Below are 20,000 nucleotides of genomic sequence, written 5' to 3' on the forward strand. Positions count from 1 at the left end.
ATTTAAAAAAAAAAAAATGGCTTTCAAATAGTGCGCCGGCGTATTAATCGTAACAAAAGGCTTGATGGTTAAAAACGCTCGGATTTTTTGAAATACAAAATGTTCGTATTCGTTGACTTTTTAAACATACACATTCTCCTCAGGTCAGGTCAGGTATGGGAGCATGTGCCAGAACAGCGCGTCGCTGCGTCCACTTTCCGCCGGTACTCCAGGGGCCTCCGTCTGGCCATCCCCCAGGCAGATGCCAGGCCCATCCCCATCTCCTTGAGATGATGGTCAACCTGCTGCAACCATGAGGCACGTGGTCGGCCCACTGGCCTCCTCCACTCATGAGACTCCCTCGCTGAGAGAATCTGGTAAGCAGGATCAGCGTCAGGAAAACGAGCCACATGTCCATACAGCCGCAACTGAGGCTCACGGACTATGCAGGTAACAAATCTCATCCGAGTCTCTCTCAGCAACCGCTCGTTGGATACAAAATCTGACCAGCGATAGCCGAGGATTCTCCGAAGAGACCTGGAACCAAAGGAATTAAGTCTCCGTCTCAGATCCTTGGTCAGAGTCCAAGTTTCGCACCCATAGAGCAAGACTGGAAGTACCAAGGACCTGAAGACTCGGACTTTCGTCCTCCCGCACAGGTACCGGCAACGCCACACCCCATGATCCAGTGAATCCATGACTCCCCAGGCCCGACCCAGACGTCTATTGACCTCTGACTCGCAGCCAGCAGAGACATGAATATCACTGCCAAGGTAAGTGAATCTCTCCACGACCTCAACATCCTCACCACAAACAGACACAGACAGGACAGCAGCATCCAAGATGTCACCGAAAGCCTGGATCTTAGTTTTGACCCAAGAAACCCGTAATCCCAGCGGCTCCGACTCCTCATTCAGTACCTCGAGGGCCCCCAAAAGGATGTCTAAAGTCTCCGCAAAGATGACTGCATCGTCTGCAAAATCAAGGTCCGAGATCTTGACATTCCCAAACGATGCACCGCAACTTGATCTCTCCGACATCCTCCCTAAAATCCAGTCCATACAAGTGCTGAAAAGTGTGGGGGCAAGTACACATCCCTGACGAACTCCAGTAACAACTGGAAATAAGTCAGAGGTGGTACCACCACACTTCACAGCACTCTCAGAACCAGAGTAGAGTTCAGACATCAGATCGATCAGTTTTGGTGGCACCCCACGAAGACCAAGAATCCTCCAGAGGACATCCCGATTCACTGAATCGAACGCTTTACAGAGATCAACATAGGCTGCAAACAGCCCCTGCCGAAACTCTCGTCTGCGTTCGGTGAGGACACGAAGGGCAAGGATACGGTCAATCGTTGACCTCTTTGGTGTAAAGCCTGACTGCTCTGGACGCTGGTGCTCAAGCAGATGGTGGCGAACCCTATCAAGAATTATCCGAGCAAAGACCTTGCCCGGCACTGAGAGCAGCGTCACCCCTCGGTAGTTGTTGCAGTCTTGGCGATCACCCTTCCCTTTCAAGAGAGGGACAACAAGGCCCCTCTTCCAGTCAATTGGGATGATGCCTGTGTTCCAGGCAGAGCACAAAACTGCATGCAACGACACGAGTGCAGCATTTCCACCAGCCTTGAGAAGTTCGGCATGGATGCCACAAATCCCTGGAGCTTTGCCCCGTTTCAACTGGTTCACCGCAGCCCGTGTTTCCACAAGCGAAGGTGGACCACAGTTGATTCGTGGGTCAGCAACAGGGATTGTAACACCCTTGACGTCCAACTCGACAGCTGGGGGATCAGCCTGGTACAACCGCTCAAAGTAACCGGCCCAGCGGGCCTTCACTTCAGACTCCTCTGTCAAGAGCCTACCACTCTCTGCTCGAACTGCAGTGCTCCGAGGGATGGGCTTGGATGAACGTAATGCGCGAATTCCCCTGTAAGCGGGACGAGAATCACCTGTCCACAGGTGATGCTCTACCCCCTCACAGATTCCTCGCACATAGGCCTCCTTGTCCACCCTCAGTGCACGTACAGTTTTACGCCTCAGCTCCCTGAACAGCTCAGCTCTGCCATTCAGCCTGGCCCTGCGACTCTGGTCAATGGTATCCAGTGTCCCTTGAGAGACAAAATTCTTCTTTGCCCTGCGGTGAGTTCCAAGACATCCACCGGAAACATCAAGGACGGTGGTCTTGAAGACGCTCCACAACTCTTCAGGACCCCCCAAAGCACCCAGACCCCCCAAGTGTCCACTCAGCCTGTTCGCAAACTCCTCAGCTACTCTCTCATCCCTGAGCTTGGCAACATCCAGCCTAGGCTGGGATGGTACCATTCTCCAGGATTTAAGGTGCAGCTTTAGAGTTGCTACAACAAGCCTGTGGTCAGTATTGAGGAACTGAGCACTCCGGTAGACCCTGCAGTTCTGGATCATCCTCCAACGACCGTCAATGAGGACATGGTCAATCTCCTTTGCCACACCGCCAGCGTTGGAATACCAAGTCCAGCGATGAGCTTGTGGGCGCTGAAACCATGAACCAGCCACCCTAAGTCCATGACTTCTTGCAAAGTCAAGGAACTTAGTGCTATTCTGGTTCATAGGTCCTGACCCATGGGGACCAACACACACCTCATAACCATCCCTATCAGTTCCAGTCGATGCATTGAAATCCCCCAAGACTAGAAGTGTATCTCGTCTGGGGCACTGATCAACCACAGACTCGAGTGTGGCGTAGAATGCAACCCACGGAGAGACCACGGAAATGACACCTAAGGAGTGACGAATCCTTAATCTCATAATATGCTCGTTGACCGGTGTTACCTCAATTATCATTGGGGTCAGCTTATTGGACACAGCTACAGCAACTCCTTGGGTATGGTAACCATCAAAGCGACCATACCAATAGTAGGTGTAACCACCCACCATTATCTCGCCACATTCCGGTCTCCGAACCTCAGAGAGAGCTGCAATCCCGATGTCCAAACGCTTGAGCTCAGATGATAACAGAGACAGGTGATCATCCTCTCTTAGGGATAGGACATTCCAGGCACCCACCCGAAGGGACCGCCTCAGGTTAACCCAAGGAGACCGTCGTCTGGTGGATGACACCTCAGCACCACTCTGACACACTCTCCCGCAATCTGACCCAGGGATGTTACCCCGTGGTTTCCCTCCTATCAAAGATTGGGGGTCCCGAAGGCTTTGCCCCAATCCCGTTATCCGGTGAGCTGCCCTGCGAAGGGAAGCTGCACAGGAGGTACTCCCACGGAGTGGGTTTTCAGATTTTTTTGCGTTTTTGCGTTTTGCGGAATGAAGGGTTTTACGGTGGCCGGAGTGCAAATCCTGCCACCAACCTCCTAATAAGAAGTAACCCAACTGCAGGAGGACGTCCGCAGACACAGTTGGGCACTAGATATGGATGGCCATTGGCTCACAAGGAGCTCCTCTGCCCTTTGGTAGGTTTTGTTTTTAATCCTGCTGAGTGTCCATATCCAAACACCCTCCTCACCAGAAAACCTGGTGGGGGAGACGGTTTAGTCGCCGACAACCCGACCATGGAACAGGTTAGTACAGGTTTACATGGTACCTGTAGCAGGTCACAGATCGAACCTGACCTGACAAAAACTGACAGTTTTACTGTGTGAGACACAATCTGCAGTGATGCTCACCATAACAGTCAGGAGGTGTGTCTGATGTATGTTATATATATATATAATATATATATTATATATATATATATATAATATATATATTATATATATATATATATATAATATATATATATTATATATATATATATATAATATATATATATATATATATATATATATATATATATATATATATATATATATATATATATATATATATATAATATATAATATATATATATTATATATATATATATATAATATATATATACGCCATATCCCTCTCCCTCTCCGTCATTCCTTTTGCACAGCCACATCATTTAAGTTACAAATTCCAAACTTGGGGTACAGATACAACTTTGTGTGTGGCAAGTGTGGGTAACATAAGCTATGTGGCAAGGCCTCATGCAGGGGTGGGAGGGGGCCGAAATTCTCTATGTAAATGTGTAGTGCCACCACGTGGTGGTGACAGAGGGTATTACAATTTCCTTTTTTTTACCGAGGCAATGCTGAGGTTAAAGCACTCTTCGCATGGGTAAATTTGTCATCCTTCTCTTCGCCACCCCCACTCCCAACCAAAACAACCCTGGAGAGGCCTGTCAAAGCCTGTCATCATGTCAGACATTTCTAGCGGGAAAGACATCAGGACAAACAGTGGGCAAAGGGGGAGGGGGAACGGGACTGAAAGACAAGGACGGGGTGGGAGGGTGATGGGGACAGGGGTTAAAGCACTCTATGCAAGGGTAAATTTGTTTTCCTTTCCTTCTCATTCTTGCCCATACATTTTTGGTAGCAACGGTTAGGCTCTGCTGGTTGATAATAATCATCATCATCATCATCATTCATGACAATAGAGTAAGGTGTGGCAAGGTGCCCCCATCAGGAAAGGTTGGGGAAGGGGGATGATACTCTACCTGACTACAATAACAAAAATAATATCAACCTGAAAAGCTGCAAATGCATAAAATCTTTTTCAGACAAAAACGACTTTCTTTTTGATGCAGTGGGTTTGTCGAGAGCTGATAGTGTGAGCCAGGATGTTCACTTCATCTTACAACCGGCTGTACAAAATTACTATTGATGTTTGGAATCGGCCTTTCATTGTGCAATTAATTTGTGTCGCCCAAGAGAAAATAAACTTTTGATTTGTGAGGGATTGTGCAGTAAATTGTTAGTTCTTGTAGTAATTGTGAGAGCATTCCAGGCAGTCAAAATAATCAAATCAAATCTAATAGACAGTGCATGATGAATTACCACTGATTAAAAAATCAATAATTCTGCAATGTAATTCAGTACAGTACTCTGATAGTATTTGAAGGATGAAACAACTTGGCCTAGTACATACTGTACTCCAGATTTCCTATTTAAATTGACAAATAATCTGACATCGAAGGCATATTTGATATTTGATCGGTAATCAGTTATGAATTGTTGTTGATTGTATCATTCCTGAGGTAGGCGACACCACCGATGCAGTGTTTCCAATCAGCCATCCGTCGCCCTCACGATTTGGAATTGGGCCAGTGAACACAACACAGTGGTCTGCTCTTTTCAAAAAGCACCGTAAGATATTTTACCTGCACAGATGAGTGTTGGCATGTAGAAAAGCTGGCTTTACCCTCACTTCGAAGGATGGCATCCTGGTTGATGCAATGCCTGGTTTGCAAAGCACCAGGATGACAGTTTACAGTCAGATCAGGATTCAAACTGTCACGACGGCTCAAAGGCAAGTTTGCCACCTCCGAGTTATGCTGGCAAGCCAATAATCAATATAATCTATCTATAATTCCAGCAATGTGTGTGTGTGTGTGTGTGTGTGTGTGTGTGTGTGTGTGTGTGTGTGTGTGTGTGTGTGTGTGTGTGTGTGTCTGTGACCGCTGTTTCTCGACAATCACTGGTCCGATCTAATTGAAACTTGCCAGGTATATTGATGGGGACCTGTGGATGTGCCTTTTCAAGGTTTGATATTAATCGGACAAGTGCTTCCCAAGTTATGGCCATTTATTTACCAACCAATGAAAGGACACGTTGCTGCGTAGGCGTGGCTGCGTAGGCCGGTGAGCAGCTGGCCGACGATGATGTCACGTGCCGTGCCGGTTACGATGGGGATCGGTGCCTTAGTTACCGTGGCGTAGGAGTGGCAATGGTCAATGGCAGCGAATGTCACGGCTAGCAAAGACAGGGAGGTAAACTTGATTTTAATTTGGATTTTAATTAACTCTGTGTTATCTCCGTAAGTATCACAGCAGTTGTTACTTCAATGAAAGCGATAATTCGTGGAATGCATGTGAACATTCCCTACGGGCACGCACCACTTCCGGATAGTGATGACTTAATGTATTCTAATAATTTCTCGATTTCTTATGCGCATTTATATATAAACACAATGCCGCAATCCAGTCGTCGTTTATGAGAGCGAAGGAACGGTCTGTGTGGTTGTTTCTGGCTCGCGGTTTGAAATTTAAAAAAAAAAATTGGGGGGGGGGGGAGTTGCACGTACGGGCACGCACGTATGGGCATTCACGTACCGGCATGCGAGAGCGAAGGAACGGCCTGTGTGGCTGTTTCTGGCTCGCGGTTTGAAAGTTTTTTTTTTGGTTTGCACGTACGGCCACGCATGAGCGAAGAAATGGACTGTGTGGTTGTTGTTTCTGGCTCGCGGTTTGAAAGTTTTTTTTTGTTATTTTGGCACGTAGGGCCACGCATGTGCGGGCATGTACTAGTCATATATAATGGAGCAGGTGTATCTATTGCCAGCGACTAACGACACCTTTTATAGCATTTATCAATGTTGGTTTTTTTCCTGTTAGAACACAATAACATTAATTACATAAATGTTTCTAATACCCAGGGCCAGGTCATGGGCACAAAAAGTCCCTCACTCTCCTGTGAGGGTGAGGAGGAGGTAGGGAGACCACTTTCAATTTTCACCAGTACACGTTCCACCGTGCAAGTGGTTTCCTGACCCCTGCTACAGACAGGGGGGATTATTAGTGACAGCACAAAATATATTTTCCCCACCTCCCCCACAATTCCCCACCCTCCCCCATGGCCTGAGACTGCTCCCGAAGGTCGCGGATGTTTCTTGAAACAATCTATATAATAGGCTAATGCCGTCTGTCCGTCTGTCTCACCCTGAAACACAGAAACACTTCTCGGAGAGAAAAAAAAAATTCAGCAAAAGCTACTTCGAATTAATCCAAATCTCTAGGAAAATGATAGTTTTTTCAATTGGATCAGAAATTGAACCTGGGTGGTGTTTAAGGGAGCAGATTGCTACTTCGATCGCTCCAGAATTTTATTTATATTTTTTATTTTATTTGCTGTTAATAAATATGCCATGATATATTTGTTCTTAGCAAATATGATGATTTTGGAATTTCACAATACTCTATACAGTATATATAATTGGCTAATGCTGTCTGTGTCCCCCCCTCCCTCCCCCCCAAAAAAAAACATGGAAATAAAATGCTCCTCGGAGACAATGAATTATCGAAAGGTTGCTTCAAATTAATCCACACCGATGGGAATTTTACAACACTGCCTCAATTTAGTCCTTTCAACCAGTGCAAGGATAAAAGTCTTCTGTTTATTTTTCTATTGTGCTATTTTTACCATAGGCTTCCAGATAGTAACTAATATTATTCTTGTTAATCTCCACCACCGAAGGTGAAGGAGGTTATGTTTTCACCTCTCCTCTCTCTCTCTCTGTCTGCTTGTCTGTTTGTGTACAGGATATCTCAAAAAAGTTGTGGACAGGTTCGGTGTGTGACACGGACGAACTGATTCGATTTTGGTGAAGATCCGGATCCGAATCAGATTGATAGAATTTTCAAAGTGATTCTTCACCATTGAGAGATCGGGCTAAACTAATATATAGCACGATATCTCAAAACGTTGTAGACTGACTTGGATGAAACTTGGTGGACATGTTCGGTGTTTGACAAGGAAGAAATGATTCAATTTTGATGAAGATTCGGATTCGGATCCATCTACTAGAAATATTTAAGTGATTCTTCACCATTGAGAGGTCGGGCGAAACCAATATATAGCACGGTATCTCAAAAAGTTGTGTACCGGTTTGGACGAAACTTGGTGGACAGGTTGAATGTGTGGCGAGGACGAATTGATTCAATTTTGGTGGTCCAAATCCGGATCTGGATACGAGAATTATTTAATTTTTAAAGTGATTCTTCACCATTGAGAGATTGGGCCAAAAACGATATAGTACTGTGTGGCATGATATTTCAAAAATATATTGGGCCCGATATGTTCTCACGGATCAGGCATTATGTGGCGGAGGTATGCACTCTACCGAGTGCCCTTCTCGTTGTTAATCATCGCATCAATGATTCAATAGGTACACAGACAATTGTTTTTGACTGAATTTTTAATAATTTTTTTCACTTGATTTTGACTCAAATTTTCTTTCGGTCTCGAAAAACCAATCATAAAGTGTTGTGCACGCATTGGGAAGGGGAGGAAAAGAAAACAAAAGATATTGGGTAAATAACTGCAATAAACTTTGAGCTACCATGCAATGGTTGGGGCACAATGACCAAAATGCTATTAGAACAGATAATTATTAGGCTGTAATGTGCATCCACTGAATATGACCCCATGACCCTCGGCCTGACATTTCCTTTGAACAGTTCCACAGGTCAAGTTTGGAACAAAGCGAGACAGGTGGGGTCTTGATAGACAAACAAGCATTTTAATTAATATCGTGGATTTGTCACCACAAAGCACCTGTATGGTGAAGATAAAGGAGATTAACTATGGAGGAAAGTCAAGAAAATAATACGGACTGCATTATTTAATGGGATGCAACACTCGTTGGATATATAATCAAGCAATCGACATACAATATTAGACTTGCAAAACTAGCGGAGGGAGAAAGCAAACATGTACCCCTCCCCACTTCACCCACCTCACCCCTCCCCGCCTTGCCCCACTCCCTTTTAATTCTCCCACACTCCTGACTCTTCTCTCTTCTCTTCCTCCATCACCCCTCCCCCAAACTCATTCCTTGAACTCTCTCTTTTTAATTTCTCCTCGCCCTCCCTTCTCCCTCCCTGTGGCAGGCTTTGGATCTGAGGGTCCTGAGTTCAAATCCCACTCAGGTGTTGAATTAACACCAGGTGGGGTTGACTCTGCCTGTCATCCTTCCGAGGTCGGCAAAATGAGTGCCAGCATGCTGGTATACTGTGTGGGAGTGGCAACCCATCCAGGATTGTACCCAAGAGCCAAGGAGACTGCTTAGGCAGCACCAATGCTCTGCACAGAGTATGGTCCCAATCTCCTCCTCCTCTCCCTTCAACATCCCCATACATGTTGATGTTGAAAACTAATTTCCCCTCAATGTCCCTTATATGTAGATGTAAAGGGAGATCCTGAAATTCGAATAATACAATAGTCAAGACTTTTCAATAGATAAACAAGAAAGATGTCGTGTATAGCATGATACTTGCGAAAGCTAAAGAAATAATAGTTGCCATGGAAACAGCAATTTGGTCATTTTTAAGTTATACAATTTTTTTTGTTAAAGGATTATAAAAAAGGTCTAAAGGGTCTAAAAGGGTCTTAGGGTTATAAAGGATCTTTGGAGTCTAGAGTGACTTGAGGGTCTTAAAGGGTCTTCGGGGTCTAAAGGGTCTTACTGGTATTTGGGATTATAAAGGGTCTTTGGGGTTATAAAATGTCTTGAGTGTCTTAGGGGTCTTGGAGGTCTGAAGCATCTTTGGGGTCCTATGGGTGTTAGGAATATTTAGGGGTATTAAGGGTTTTTTGGGCTCTTAAGGTCATAAAGGTTCAAAGGGTATAAAAGGTATAAAATGGTTTAAAGTGGTCTATAAGGTCTAAAAGGGCTCTAAAAGTCAACACACCTCAAAGGTATGTTCCAATAGTCCGTAATCAATATAAATACTCATAGGGGTTGATCAGGACTTCACCTCGACGGGGGTTCACCGTCCAACCGTGTTTTTCAGTTTCATATACAGTATTAGCAGAGAACTCAACCCCTAGATGGGTCGAGTTTGCACATTGCTTGCTGAAAAAAAATATAGTCTGTGTTCTGGAAGAAAACTAAAGATGTTTGCATGGTGTGTGCTTAACAGGTTCTCAATGAAATAAGGGCCGAAAAGGTATGCTCCAATATAGTGGGGCAACTTAGCATAACAATTGTGCATTTTGTGAGGAAAGCACCAAATTTGGCATACTAGTAGCCTTTCATATTATGAACAGATTTGGATACTTGGCCATCTCAAAATTTTTGATGGCAGTGGAAAATGGCTGCCACAGCCATCAGCGGGTGAATTTGAGATGGCCCAATATCCAAATCTGTTCATAATATGATAGGCTACCAGTGTGCCAAATTTGATGCTTTCCTCACAAAATGCACAATTGTTATGCTATATTTAGCTAAGTTGCCCCACTAATAGTAGTTCGTGTCTAAAGAGTCAAAAGCGTCAAATCTCTCAAGCACATAAAATGGTCTAAAAAGGTCCAAGTGGTTTAAAGCTCTAAATGGTCAAGTGTCCAAGCTGTCAAATCTGTCTGAGGGATGGAAGAGGTCTAAATGGACATAAGGGGTGTAAAGGTCTAAATGTTCAAGGGGTCTAAAGGGTAGAAAGGTCGAAAGGCTGAAGGGATCTAAAGGTGTATGAAGTGTTGAAAGGGTCTTAAAGGTAAAAGGGGTCTTCAGGGTCTTTGGTGTCTTAAGAGTCTTAAAGGCTCTTAATGGTCAAAAAGGTCTTAGTGGTCTTTGGGATTTTTGGAGTCTTAAAGGGTCTTATGGGTCTTAAGGGTCCTAGGGGTCTTACATGTGTTAAAGGGTATTTAGGGGGTTTTTGGGCTCTAAAGGTCTGAGATGTCAAGGAGAGTCTTCAGGGTCTTTTTTCGGACCTTAAAATAATAGACTTCCAGCTTGTCACTACCTTTACCAGGTGGTGAAGTTTCGTGAAAATCAGAGTAACAATGTGACATGTAGGTGACTGACATACAGACAGACAGACAGACAGACAGACAGACAGACAGACAGACAGACAGACAGGTAAGCAGAATAACAAACCAGACCGACCGATATACTTGCGAATCATCGATTTCACAAGTAATGACCGCAACAAAATCAATGGCGTGTAACAAAAAAAAGATCGATGGCTTGTTATTTCAAACCTGTTCATGCCAAGAATGTCATAAGTACTCGGATACGGGATATGTGAGAGTAGCTTTGCATGGATACGTATCCATCGTGAACACAATGAAAGACGTTTGATCAATGGAAAGCCTCAGGCTTTGCTGTTGTGACAAATACCAGGATAAAACTTTTGCTATTGCGTCATACCGTGATTAGTATATTATTATCATCAATATTATTTTCAGTGAATTTTGCAAAAGTATTTTTTTGTGATTTTGAAGTGAAGAAGACGATCGATGTAATTGTCAAGAAGAAACAAAAAACGTCGATCAACTTTGAAGTCGATTGCAGAACTTATTGAATGTGCTTTGTGATAAGCTGATGGGAAAGCCATGGAGTAACGAGAGATTTCACAGAAAGGAAGGAAAGGATTTGCTGGAGAAGGATCGACAATTAGACTTTCATCCCTCACGTGGTGAAAGTGAAAAACGATGTTTCACCTCCTGAGTGATGCTAATGACACTTTAAGGCTTTGATCTCCAGACTCTCTGCGAGTGCCCTGTGAATGGCAGGAACTCTATTCAAAGGGGAGAGAGTATTCTCAGTTGAGTTCCAATTGGCAGATTGGTTGATACTCTGCTTCAGGAGATTGTCTTTTTTGTTGTATACATAATCGAGACTCGAGGAAGAGCTCCTAGTTGTACAGTGAAATGATCAGGATGCAACAGGGCAAAAGGAACAGCAGAGAGAAGCGGGAAACCAAGACAGAGGGATGCAGACGAAGAATGGGTGTGGGGGAGGAATCGGGGGCAGGAGAGGATGCACGGGGTGGACAAGATGGATACAGAAGGAAATTCCCAGAAGGAAAAACTGGAAACTTGGAAAGAGGAGGGATTGCAGGGGGAGGGTTAAAGAGGGAAGAAAAGATCATGGTTTTGGATTGGGGATGATCTGAGATGGTGGTGAACAGCTGGAGGAAAGAATGAGATTGAAGAGGATATGGAAGTTGGTTCCACAGGTGAGGGGGAAAAAAAGAGAAACAAATAAGTGGAGGTAAGCAGTGATCCTGGATTTAGGTAATTTCACCAGAAAGGGGTTGGTGGTCGTATGGCAGCTGAGCTGCCGGGGTAGCTATCATTTCTTGAAGCGCGACTGTCGCTGATGCAGTGCCCCAATACCAGTACACACACTGGAACTCGTACTCATTTCGCCGACCTCGGAAGGATGACAGGCTGAGTCAACCCACTGGTGTATTAATTCAGCAGCTGACGGGGCTTCAACTCAGGACCCTAGGATCCAATGCCGCCACCCTAACCACAGGGCCAACACCAGGCTAGAAAGGGGTTGATGGTGGACCGTCTGTGCCCTGCAGAAACTTGAGGGGCACAAAGCATGGAAAAAGTAGAGGGTTCAAGACCAGAAAGGAGGCGGTGGACGACAGAGAGACACCACCGACATTTCTGTGATGGTGAGGTGATAGGCCCATAGACTCAGTTTCATTGTGGGAGATTCCAAATAATATTGAAGGTCTTGGTTTCTACAGCATCAAGCTGAGTAAGGTGTGAGGCAGGGAAGACAGCCCAGCATGGAGAGCAATACTCCATAAAGCTGCATATGAAAGACTTGGAGCTGAAAGACCTGGAGTTCAGGTGTGCCTTGAGGACCAAGTGATCACCAAGATAGAAAACTCCAAGAATAGGACCCCCTGAAAGATTCCAACAAGAAAAATAAAAATTAACTTTTTGAGCAGGATATTGTGAGGGATAATAATGAGGCTTGAATTTCTGGATGAAACTTTGTGAAGTTTGCAACAAAGCATAACATTTGCCTTCCAAACTATGGAAGCAACAAAAGGAGTTGATTGACTCAAGTTAATGCTGTGCTGAGAAAAGCATCCAATCACACTCAAGGTTGCAGAGGACATACCAGGCATGACCAGCAATCGTTGCAGACGAGGCAACACAAGTGTGGGTCATGATGAGATGAGCAGGTGCAACCCTGACATGCAAAGTGGTTGGGTTGCAGAATACAAAACGCTTGAATCACCGCAGTGAAGAGGGATGTCACATCAACAACAGATGTTCTGCTGATCAATTTCCCTGAACTACCTTTTTCGGCTTCCAGTGGGAAACCCACAGGAAGCCGATTGTTCTTGTAAAGATTATTATTCGAGGCAAATGTTGTGGAGATGATTCCAAGAAAACCGTTAATGCTAGCTCTACGAAACTTTAACTGATTTATAGATACCTACGTAAACTAGTGCTTGACAATTTTGTTTTTAACTTTTAGCTTTTTCAGCCGTCATATTGGATTTAACAAAAATATTGAAGAAGAAAAAATCTTCTCTGAAGTCACGTGGTTTGGCAGTCATATTAGAATAAAAAAAAAAATAATAAAAACTTTAAAAACCCTCTTGAACGAGACTGCTCAACTAATCGATACAAAACTTTACAGGTATCATCAACGACCCAAGAGGAAAGTTTTTTTTGACGGTGATGATGTCATCAGTCACATGCTTTGGCAACCACATTGGGGTGAAGGAAAAACTTTAAAAACCTTCTCTGAAACCGCTTAACCGATCAATGCGAAACATTAAACATATGATCACGCACACACACAGGGAAGAAATGCGGAAAACGATGACGTCATCAGTTAGTTGCACGGTTTGGCAGCCATATTGGATTGAAAAAAAAAATTCAACAAAAACTAATCCATGGCTATAAAACATCCCGAATTCAAGTCTAAATACAACATCAGGATTATTGAGGAGTGGTGTCAGAGAAACAGCCTCGTTTATGTACCTGGAGTATGAATAGAAGGCGAGCAGCGGGTAAGATAGATGTCACCAGCAAATTGTTTTTAATGATGTCGATACAAGCACCAACAAAAACAATTCAATCTACAAATCCATTTGCATACTATTCTGTCTGCTACAAGATGTCCTGAAAATTTTATGGTAAAATTACCGGTACTGCCACCTTCAAAACAAAGCACACAAAAATTTCAAAAATCTTTCTTAAGTAACCCTGTGTGTTCTTGCCAATTTTAGATATTTTCCATTGCAATATTGACAAACTTCACATGTATGCCAGCACCAACTGTTTTATAAACAAGCTATGGTACAGTATTTTCAATATGCCACCTCTGATGACATCACTATCCAGAATGCAACTCACGAACAAGTACTGTTTGGTAATATACTGTTCATAAGTATCCACCTTCAATCGTTTGCCATATTAATAGTTTGCAGTCATACTACTGTTGCTCTCATGAAAATAGTATTATAGTGCAAGTGCGGGCAACATTACCAGTACTATCCTGGTAGACAACAGTGACAAGACGCCAGCGGTGATACTGCACTAGGTCCAAGATAGCACGGCTCAGTGATGCGTATTCAGGGTACAAGTTTACGTAGAACAGGTCCTTGCTACGGGCCACATGCTGCTTCCACTGTGTCTGCGCGTGTGGAACCTCGAGTGCATTGCAGATGGACTGCACGGAGCTTGCTGATGATATGTGTGGAGGTCCAAATATCGATGCCACACCCAGAGAAAGCTGGTCACAAGCTGGGTTAGGAGGGTGGAAAAGGGGGGAGGGGGCATAAGGGAAAGACTGCAGCAGTTACAGTCCAGAAAATTATGGAAAGACTGCAGCAGTTACGTCTACCCGTTTGTAAATCTTTTCCTCGGAATTTTGTTCAGTGTGGAGTGAAAATTTTCTATTTCAAATTGCCCATTCATACCAGAGCCAGAGAGTGGTCTGGTGCGGATGTTGAACACAAACAGGAAATACGAGGTTATAAGGGGTAGGAGCATGTTGCCACACTTTACTCGCCGTTCTTGTTAAAATACAACTATACGCAACCATTCTCTTCGTGCCCACAAATAAAATGTAGTGTCATATTAAAAAAAAATCGAGTGCGCTGGCAAAACAATAAAGTTGTCAATATTTCTCATGATAATACTCATGATGAGATTGTGCAACTCTTCCCATCCTGAAAACCCTCTGCCATGACGTCCCTCATTATTCTGGCAGACAGACTGCAGCCTCTTTCCTCTCTTCAGACTGAAAAAATCATAACCTGGTCCAACACTTGGCATACGTCTTTTAATCCTGAGATTCTCTTTGTCTTTGTCTTTCTTTCTCTTTCTATTTCTCTCTCAGAAAGGACCGTATCATAAACCGCCCCATCTACTTTCTTAACAATCCACTTCAGGAAGATGAGTCATTCAAACTCCTGGGTCTCACTATCAGCCATGAACTTTTTTGGGCAAACCACATTTCAAAGTTGGCTTCCAAACCCAGATGCTGACTGGGCATCCTCTGTCGTACAAAGTCCTTCCTTGGCACACCTGAACTCCTATCCACCTTCAAGGCCTTCGTCCGCAGATTGATGAAGCACTGCTTTCCCCTCTGGGCTGCTTCTCCTGCCTCACAGCTTGCTAAGCTTGACACCGCAGAAACCAAAGGCCTTGAACATTATTGGAATCTCCCATGATGAAGCTAAATCTATGGGCCTATCATTTTCCCCATCATATATAGGTGGGTGGTTGCTGTCTTCTACCACTTCCTTTGTGATCGCGCACCTGCCGCTCTTTCCGTGCTTTGTCCCCCCGCCCCCCTTTTTCTCCCAGGTTTCTGTGGAGTGCATGTGTGTTCAGTTTTGGTCACCACAATTCTGGAAGGACATATGTGCCATAGAGAGGGTTCAGCGTAGGGCTACGAGATTGATTCAGTGCCTTGCTCGACTCAGCTATGAGGATCGGCTGAAGGAGACAGGGCTTTATACACTAGAAAAGAGTTGGTTATGAGGAGATTAGATAGAGATGTTTAAGATAATGAAAAGAAAAGAAAACAAAAGAAAAGATAAAATAAGTGCAGATGAATTATATTCAACAGAGTAGACAGTGATAGGACCAGGGGCCATAGCCTGAGAGTAAAGAAGAGAAGAGTTAAACGGTAGTAAGGCAGGGGACCTTTACTCAGAGTAGTTAATGCATGGAATGGTCTCCCTGGAAAGGTAGTGGTGGCAGAAAAAGTAGATAAGTTTAAATTTGAATTAGATAGGTACCTGGAAGTTATGGAGATAGAGGGGTATAGGGATGTTGACAGGACTTTTAGGTAGTTTGAGCATTGATGGTTGATTGTGTGCGTGTGGACGGAGTGCTGTTGGTGGGGGTCTTGTCAAGGGGTGCTGTGTGATTGATGTGTTTTTAACCAAGCCCATGCCCTCTCCCCTGAGGGGGGGGGCGGTGAGAAAAATAAAGATTAAAAAAATACAAAAACTCCAAAAACTAAAAATAAAGATTTTTTTTTTAATTGCATTTTCTTCTTTGGATCGTTGATTAATTCGTTGATTAATTAGTAAGGTGTTCGTGCAGGCATGATGGACTGAATGGCCTCCACCTGTGTCTGTTTTCCTTGTATGTGGTCCACCATCAACCCTCTTCTGGTGAAACTACAAAAATCCAGAAATAACTGCACACCTCCACTCATTCGTTGCTCTTCTTTCCCACCTGTGGAACAAACTTCCACATTATCTTCAGTCTCAATATTCTCTCCAAGTCTTCAAGACAGCAAGTCACCACCATCTCAAATCATCTCCCCATCCAAAGCCATGATCCTTTCTACCCTTCCAACCCCCCTCCCCCTCTGTACCCCAAGCCCAATCTCTCCCAAATTTCCAGTTTTCCCTCTTAACAGTTTGCTTCTGTATCCATCTTGTCTACCCCATGTGTCCTTCCCCACCCTACATTCCCTCCTACACCCATTGCTTGTCCATTTTTCCTTCTATTTTGTCCTTCAACCCTGCTATTGGTGTCTCTCTCTCTCTCTCTCTCTCTCTCTCTCTCTCTCTCTCTCTCTCTCTCTCTCTCTCTCTCTCTCTCTCTCTCTCTCTCTCTCTCTCTCTCTCTCTTGTTCTATTGTGTCCTGATCAGTTCAGTGTTCTAGCTCTTCCACGAGGCTTGACATTGTGTACAAAATAAATAAATAAATAAATAAATAAATAACACACCTTTCCTTGACGCCTCAAAGCTGTCAAATATGTTGATGCGTTGAATATCATAGGTGAGCGTTGTGTTGGGTAGGATCGAGCGATTTCTGTTGATACTATTGACGGCGAACTTGAAAGACAGTTCTTCGGCGCTGGCTATCTCATGTTCAACCATCTCAAAAATTCCCCCTGTGGGATGGATTGCAAACCGTAAATACAGGTTACAAACAATCGTGTCAATTTTTTGTTTGAAAAAATTAACAGCAATTAGATAAGAGTGCAGCAAAGGAATTTCAGAACAAATAGGTGAACACTTTTAAAACCCGAGCACGAGGTCGAGATTGAAAAATGACTACGCATTGCTTTCAAAAATATATATATACGGTATCTTGAAAATGCAGAGAGGTATTGAAATCTACATCGTGTCATGAAGTACGCATTCTAATTGTTTGCTGTTGTTAAGGCAAAGATAATGAAATGGAAGACTAGGAAGGAACCCGAAGAGGTAAAGAGCAAAGATGGAGTCGAAGAAATATATAAAATACATTTACATACATTTTCAGAAATATATCAACAAATAAAATACATTGTTGGAACAAATTCATTTTGTAAGCAAATCATGAGGAGGGATGACATAGATGTGTAATAATAATAATAATAATAATACCAACAATAATAGTAATAACTATAGACTTTATAGAACACCTTACCTCAAATACGCACAGTTTTCAAGTGTATAATTCAATTGAAATAATAAAATAAAGATATACTGTAGGTCATATTAGGATGTATTAAAAAAAAATAATCTGGATGTTTACCGCCATTGATGCAGTGGCTAATACACCACGTTATTTAAAACGTTACATTCGTTCTTCATGATTGTTGTTTGTGTCCTTCATGATGTCCTTAAAAACAGTAAATCTCCAGTGTGGAATGATTTTCAATTTTGTTTGACTGTTGTACAGGTAGACAGAGTAAAAAAAAAATATTATTTCACTTCTCTCCGCACATGTGCAATTGGGACAAATTCACAGCCAAAGTATGGCTAAACTACACGTTCGTTTTCTGATTCATCTTCCGATTCGTCTTCAAAATATCACATTCAATTGAAATCAAGTTGTTCTTCGATCATAAACTGACATTTATGGATGGACAAACGAACAGACATAAGTGCACCAGTTGCTTAACCTCGATTTTCCTGCCATGTGCATGAGGTAATGACGACGACGACGACGACGACAGCATTTAACAATGAAAGCCTCATTGAGATATATAGATCCAGTATATCTGAGAATGAGCAAGCTATATCAAAGCACACACACCCACACACCCACTTACACCCCTCCAAAATAAATAAATAAATAAATAAATAAAGCTGTTCCTCAGAACAATTATAATAATTTATTCAACAACAACAGCTAAAATAAATGTGCAACTAATGTAAGAATTTCAGCAACTTGCAAGTGAGTGGACAATTTTCAGACTGCCTGAATAATCAGTTGGGCTCTGCTCTTCACAGAGATTTGGACAGCCTGGTGTTGGCTTAGTGGTTAGGGTGGCGGCTTGGGATCCGAGGGTCCTGAGTTCAAGCCCTGTTGGGCCGCTGAATTAATACACCAGGAGGTTGACTCAGCCTGTCATCCTTCCGAGGTCGGCAAAATGAGTACCAGTGCACTGGTAAGGGGGACACTGCATCAGCGGCATAGCCGCATCCCAACCAATGATTCAACCAGGGGAGAGACAGAGACAGATAAAGAGAGAGGAAGAGATTTGGACCCTTTAAACCCAAAACCTTTCGAAACAGTGAGTACGCATCAGGAGATCCACAACCTCAACTGTGCCCACATATCGTCAGTCAATCCATCAATGTAACCTCATTTTCCTACTCTCCAACTATAGCATAAATGACTTCCTATCGATGTTCACCAATTACACACACAACAATTACAGTAGGTTCTCCCACTCCTGAGGCAGAGAGAAATTAGCCAAATAAGAGTACAAAATAATATCTACAATACAATTTGAAACATAAGATTATGCAACCCCACAGCTGGTGTGCTGTGGCTTCAGGAGGAGATCATGAATTTTGAGTTAATTGTCATATCAAATATATTCCTGCGTGAAATTGATATTTAAGTCCAGGTAGGATTCCTACACTATTGTAAAGACCTGAGCATTTGATATTTACAAAAAAGTTGCACAATTTAAAAAAAAAGAATAAACCTTGCAATACGAGAATCATGGGGATGTATTATGAGAAAAGAATCATACAAATTGTGTGCGGAAATCATTAAGGGCTCATTCAATCGCCTTTTTTTTTTCTCCCACCTGGGGAACCACCTTCCACATTATCTTCAATCTCATACCTCCCTCCAGGTCTTAAAGACAGCTGTTTACCACCATCTCTGATCATCCCCAAAACAAAACCATGACATTTTCTACCCTAGTTCACCCCCTTTCTACCCTCTACCAGCCCCCACACATTGTTTATCCAAGTCACCCTCTATCTTGGCCTTCTATTCACCTGTTGGTGTTTCTCTCTTCTCTCCACTGTGCCTTTTGCATCCTGTGTGTCCTGATCCGTTCAGTGTCCTATCTCTTCCATGAGTCTACGACGATGTATACAAAAAAGGGCGCACCTGGGTCGTGTTATTCAGAAAACAAACAAAAAAAACCAATGTGAAGTCACTTCATAGGCCGTTGGGCAACCACGTGCGGAAAGTATGGCATGTGTTCACCGTGGCATAAAGTGCACTGGCGTCGAATTTTGCTGGAGGGATGCGGTATCATTCTTCCACGGGAAAGTCAATCAACTCACACCTGTTTGATGGAGGTGGAAAATGCTGTCTCAGCCATTGTTCCAGAATATCCCATAAATGCATCATTGGGTTTAGATCTGGTGACTGAGAAGGCCATGACATATAGATAATATCAGTGTCATGCTCATCAAACCATTGAGTGACCACAAATGCTCTGTGCATGGTGGCATTGTCATCCTGGAAGACACCCCTCCCGGCAGGAAGGAAATGCTGCAACATGGGGTGAAGATGATCACTCAGTACCATTAAGTCGTGATTGGAATTGACCTTGCCTTCTAAAGAATGACTGCACCAAAACCATGCCAGGAAAATGCACTTCACAACATTACAGAGCCACCAGAACCCTTCACTGTTGGAACCAAGCACTCAGGGTGGCAGTGTTTAGGATGGCACCACACATGCTCTCATCCGTTTCTCGAGAACATGGTGAAGAAT

General features: G+C 43.4%; 1 protein-coding gene across 1 annotated transcript in view; it reads right to left on the reverse strand.

Annotated features, from left to right (window-relative positions):
* Positions 1-20,000, reverse strand: part of LOC147010612 (glutamate receptor ionotropic, kainate 2-like) — a 298,336-nt gene that overhangs the window by 182,875 nt on the left and 95,461 nt on the right. The window contains exons 3-4 of the mRNA XM_085860314.1: positions 16,768-16,935; positions 14,060-14,317 (exon numbers count right to left, since the gene is read on the reverse strand). Coding sequence (XP_085716440.1) covers positions 14,060-14,317; positions 16,768-16,935 — 426 coding nt within the window. The remainder of the gene's footprint in view (positions 1-14,059; positions 14,318-16,767; positions 16,936-20,000) is intronic.

Source organism: Eptatretus burgeri, chromosome 16 (assembly GCF_056783735.1).
Source record: "Eptatretus burgeri isolate ZD-2024b chromosome 16, Ebu_testis_v1, whole genome shotgun sequence".
NCBI lineage: Eukaryota > Metazoa > Chordata > Myxini > Myxiniformes > Myxinidae > Eptatretus > Eptatretus burgeri.